Raw genomic sequence first — 4,664 nt, forward strand, 5'->3', positions numbered from 1 at the left:
CCTTGCACGCCCGGGATCCCATATGGGCGCCGGTTCTAATCCCGGCAGCCCCGCTTCCCTTCCAGCTCCCTGCCTGTGGCCTGGGAAAGCAGTCGAGGACAGCCCAAAGCTTTGGGACCCTGCACCCGTGTGGGAGACCCGGAAGAGGCTCCTGGCTTTGGACCGGCATAGCATTGGCCGTTGCGCTCACTTGGGGAGTGAATCATCGGACGGAGGATCTTCCTCTGTCTTTCCTCTCTGTATATCGCCTTTCCAATAAAAAATAATAAAAAAATAAATCTTTAAAAAATAATAATAATAAAAATAAATCTTTTTTAAAAATCATGGGATAGTTTAAATGAGTTGATCATATTTAAATGATTTCCATTTCTAAACTTGAGGTTATTGATACATTTAGCCCAAGTTCCTTTTCTCTTTGGGGTCATCACTAATTTCGAAGAACATAAAAAAAAATTCGGAAGCCAAAGCATCTGAGAACCTCTGACATAGTCCCGGGCGACCCTGAGATCAAAGCTCTCAGGTCCTCAGATCCTCAGGTTTCAGTCCCAGGGCTGGTCTGTGCTGAGGAAGCCAAGCAATGGGCGGGTGGGGTTGGGGAGTCCTGGTCTGCCCTAGTATCACAACCTAGGTCGCACTCCCATTGGACAGCATGACGGATCCTTCTGTCAGGAGACTAGACACTCGCACTCCCATTGGACAGCTTTCCAGGACAGCGCCAATCAGCGTCGCCCGATCACGGTATAAAGTTTCAAGCCTCCCAAGGAATCTGAGTTTTCTGCAGACTTTAAGAATGGGGTTGATGGCGCTCCGGACCCTCCTCCTGCTGCTCGGGGGGGCCCTGGCCCTGACCAAGACCCGGGAACGTGAATGCGAGTCGGGAGGGAGACGGGCTCTGCGGGGCAGGAGCGAGGGGAGCGCGCGGAGGGGCACAGGACCCCAGGGAATGTCCTCTCCGCTGCCACCCCGCCCTCCGCTAACCCAGACCCTTCCCCGTGGTAACTTTACTGTTTAGCAATCCCAAGGACTCTTCCTTCCCTGCCTCTCCAGCAAACTTAGACCCCGGCGTCCCGCTCCGGGTGCCCTGGTCTCAGCCCCTCTCTCCCCCAGGTTTCCACTCCCTGATGTATTTCATCACCGGAGTGTCCCGGCCCGGCCTCGGGGAGCCCCGCTTCTTCGCCGTGGGCTACGTGGACGACACGCAGTTCGGGCGCTTCGACAGCGACGCCGAGAACCCGCAGACAGAACTGCAAGCTTCGTGGATACAGCAGGTGGAGCAGGAGTACGTGGACATGCACACACAGCGTGGTAAAGAAGAGACACGCTCTAACATTGTGTACCTGAACACCCTGCCCGGCTACTACAACCAGAGCAAGGCCGGTGAGTGACCCGACCCCTCCCCACGTGCGCCCAGGGCGCTCCGGGTCCCTGGGGCCGAGGTCCCCCCACCCCGAGACTGCGCGCCCCGCGGAGACCCTCGGCGGGAGGAGCCGCGGGACACGCCCGGGTTTCGCTTTCGGTTTCAGCTGAAATCCCCGCGGGTCGGTGAGGGCGGGGCGGAGCTGCGTGGCCAGGGCTGACCGCGGGCGGGACAGGCTCTCACACCTTCCAGGTGATGTACGGCTGCGAGGTCGGGGCAGATGGGCGCCTCCTTCACGGGCACTGGCAGTGGGCTTACGACAGCAAGGACTACATCGCCATTAATGAGGACCTGCGCACCTGGACAGCAGCCGACATAGCAGCTCAGATCACCAAACGCAAGTGGGAGGCTGGAACTCATGCTGAGGAATTCAGGGCCTATCTGGAGGAGGAGTGCATGAAGTCTCTGCGCAGATTCCTGGAGTTGGGGCAGGAGACACTAGAGTGCACAGGTGTGCAAGGCTAGAAGGGCTACTCTTGCCCACCTCCCCTAGGGCTGGGGCTGTGGAGGAGGGGAAGAAAGTGGGGCATAGTCCCATTACACTCTCCTCATGGGCCACAGTGGAGATGTCCTCCCTTCCATTAATGTGTAAGAGTGATCAGGATTGTGCAGGCATAAAAGATTCTGAAAGAATCCTCTTGGTGCCCTGGACTCCCCCTGGGCCCTGTGAGCTGTGACCCCTCCCAGGCCTGTCCTCAACCTCAAGCCAGTGCACTAGGAGGATTCACTCCAAGTTTTTCAGTCTCTCAGCCTCCACGCAGGACTAAACCAAATCCCTTTGACCCCATCAGAGACCTGGGGTCTCTTAACTTGAACCATACCTGATTCCACATCTTTGCAGACAACAGATGATCCCATTGTCTTTATCCAGGCCAGGTCTGGGCTTGCAATGCTCCCCCATCCCTGTCCTCCTGTCCACTCTCAGGATGGTCACTGAGTGCAGCTTTGGTGTCAGATGAAAAACATGAAAGGCCTTAATTGTCCAAATCTTCCCTCAGACCCACCCACAGCACATGTAACCCACCACCCAGTCTCTGACCAGAAGGCCACCCTGAGGTGCTGGGCCCTGGGCTTCTACCCCAAGGACATCACACTCACCTGGCAGCGCGATGGGGAGGACCTGACCCAGGACATGGAGCTGGTGGAGACCAGGCCTGCAGGGGATGGAACCTTCCAGAAGTGGGCAGCTGTGCTGGTGCCTGCTGGAGAGGAGCAGAGATACACATGCCAGGTGGAGCATGAGGGACTGCCTGAGCCCCTCACCCTGAGATGGGGTAAGGAGGACGGGAAGGGGAGGGCCTTCAGCAGGGTCAGGGCTGAGACCTGGGATCAGAGTCGCTTATTGTCCGTTCCCCTCTCAGAGCCTCCTCAGCCCACTGGGCCCTCATGGGAAGTGATTGCTGGCCTGGTCCTCCTGGCAGCTGTGCTCATTGGAGCTGTGGTCACTGCTGTGATGATGATTAGGAGGTAGCGCTCAGGTAGGGCAGGGTGAGGGCTGGGTCTGAGTCTTCTGTCCCCTGAAGAGAGGGTTCCCCTATGCTAGCCTGGGAAGCAACATGTACACACACCTGCATCTCCAGCTGGGCCTTAGGTGCACACGCTGGCTCTAGTATGAAACACAGGTGAAGGTGGGGATGAACACTCTACAGGGATGACACTGCTCACAGGGACCTGAGTTCCAGCAGCCCCAGGTGGGGGGAGAGGTCCTAGCTGAAGCCACACCTCCAGGAGAGGCACTTTCTGACTCTCTCTTGAGTCTGCAGCAAAAGATCTGGATCTTCTCTGAGATGAGCCAGTCCTCTGGGCTTCCTCTAGGCCCTGTCTTCTCCCTGCCTCTCACTACTTGTTTTCTCTCACAGGTAGAAAGGGAGGGAGCTACACTAGGACTATAGGTAAGCATGGGGGTGTGTTTTGGGGTGGGGGAGCCCCAAGACTCTTGCCATAGTTAGATGTCCCAGGGGAAGCTGCCCTGCCCACCTGATAGCTCCTCCCTCAGCCACACCCCGGGCTCTGACCAAGTCCTGATAGGTTCTCACAGGTGGAGACAGTGCCCAGGGCTCTGACTGCTCTCTCACAGCTTGGAAGCTGAGACCTGGAGGGCCTGGAGTGAGGATAGGGGGTGGGTCTGAGGGGAAAAGAGGGACTGGAGGATTCCTTGCATTTGCACATTTTCACGTGTGCTGAGGTATTCCTGTCCCCATGTGTAGTGTCCTGAGTTTGTCACCTTGTTTCTGTTGTAGGACAATTCCCTTGTTTGGGACAGAGGGATAGAACTTTGACTGCAGCATTCAACCAGTAGACACATGAGAACCAGGAAAGGAGGAGACACAGACAGCAGGGGGAATAAGGGGTGGGGTCCCATTGTTGGACAGCTAATCCCACTGGAGAGTGTGGGCTGGGATGGGGGCACCAGACTAAGCAGGGCTACAACACCTGTGCGCCTCAGGTGGAGTATATCAGGGAAAAGCCAGACTGAGCTGATTATTCCTACTGGTGCGAACAAAAATTAGAGTGAGTGAGGGTTGTTTGGGCTTAGCCACAGCATCAGCTGGCAGAAGCTGGTACTGGGGGCTAGTTCTGTCAAGTTAAACCACAGAACCACCTGAAGAGTGTATAATTCGGGAGTGAGAGAAACCTGGGAGGGAAATAGTGGGCTCCTCCCTCTTGGGTTACCACTCCCATGGGAGGGCACGAAAACCAGGACGGGGATGGGGTGGCTAGACAGAGAGGCACTCAACAACATCTGTGAGGGTTGGATAGTTGAGCTGGCTAGCTGGAACTAAGCTTCAATACCCATTGACATGTATGAGAGCAGAAGGGAATGTGGGACAAACTGGACTAGTCTGCTACACATATTGACAAACCAGGGTAGGGGCAGGCCTGGTGGCGGTTATTGTGGGTCGCTCTGATTAGGCTGCAACTCCCACTGATCTAAGTGAGGACCAAGTGTGTGCTGGGCAGAAACAGGCTGGACTGCAACTCCCACTGGTCCCAATGGAAGACAGGGCTGGAAACAGAACCAACCGAGCAATGGACTGTGCCCTCCCCTGTGCTTGCTAGTACATACAAGAATCTGGTCTGGCAACACCTCAGACAAAGTTTCTTTGGGGATCTCCCCAATTGAAATGCCAGACTCAGAACCCTAACCATGAAAAGACAGAAGACAGAACAAGTCAAACACCTCAGCTATATGTTGGCAGCAAAATACTGGGCAAATGGAGACTTTGGATGGACTAAGTCAATCAGT

At 55.8% G+C, this 4,664-nt stretch overlaps 1 protein-coding gene across 1 annotated transcript; it reads left to right on the forward strand.

Annotated features, from left to right (window-relative positions):
• The first annotated feature begins 790 nt into the window (after nt 1-790).
• LOC121161175 (HLA class I histocompatibility antigen, A alpha chain-like) lies at nt 791-2,888 on the forward strand. The gene is made up of 5 exons (XM_040987472.1): nt 791-863; nt 1,108-1,377; nt 1,593-1,868; nt 2,416-2,691; nt 2,779-2,888. The coding sequence occupies exons 1-5, from the start codon at nt 791-793 to the stop codon at nt 2,886-2,888; spliced, it is 1,005 nt and encodes a 334-aa protein (XP_040843406.1).
• Nucleotides 2,889-4,664: the final 1,776 nt, after the last annotated feature.

The sequence above is a fragment of the Ochotona curzoniae genome, unplaced genomic scaffold (genome assembly GCF_017591425.1).
Source record: "Ochotona curzoniae isolate NIBS_2020 unplaced genomic scaffold, NIBS_Ocur_1.0 contig_4669, whole genome shotgun sequence".
In the NCBI taxonomy this organism is placed as follows: domain Eukaryota; kingdom Metazoa; phylum Chordata; class Mammalia; order Lagomorpha; family Ochotonidae; genus Ochotona; species Ochotona curzoniae.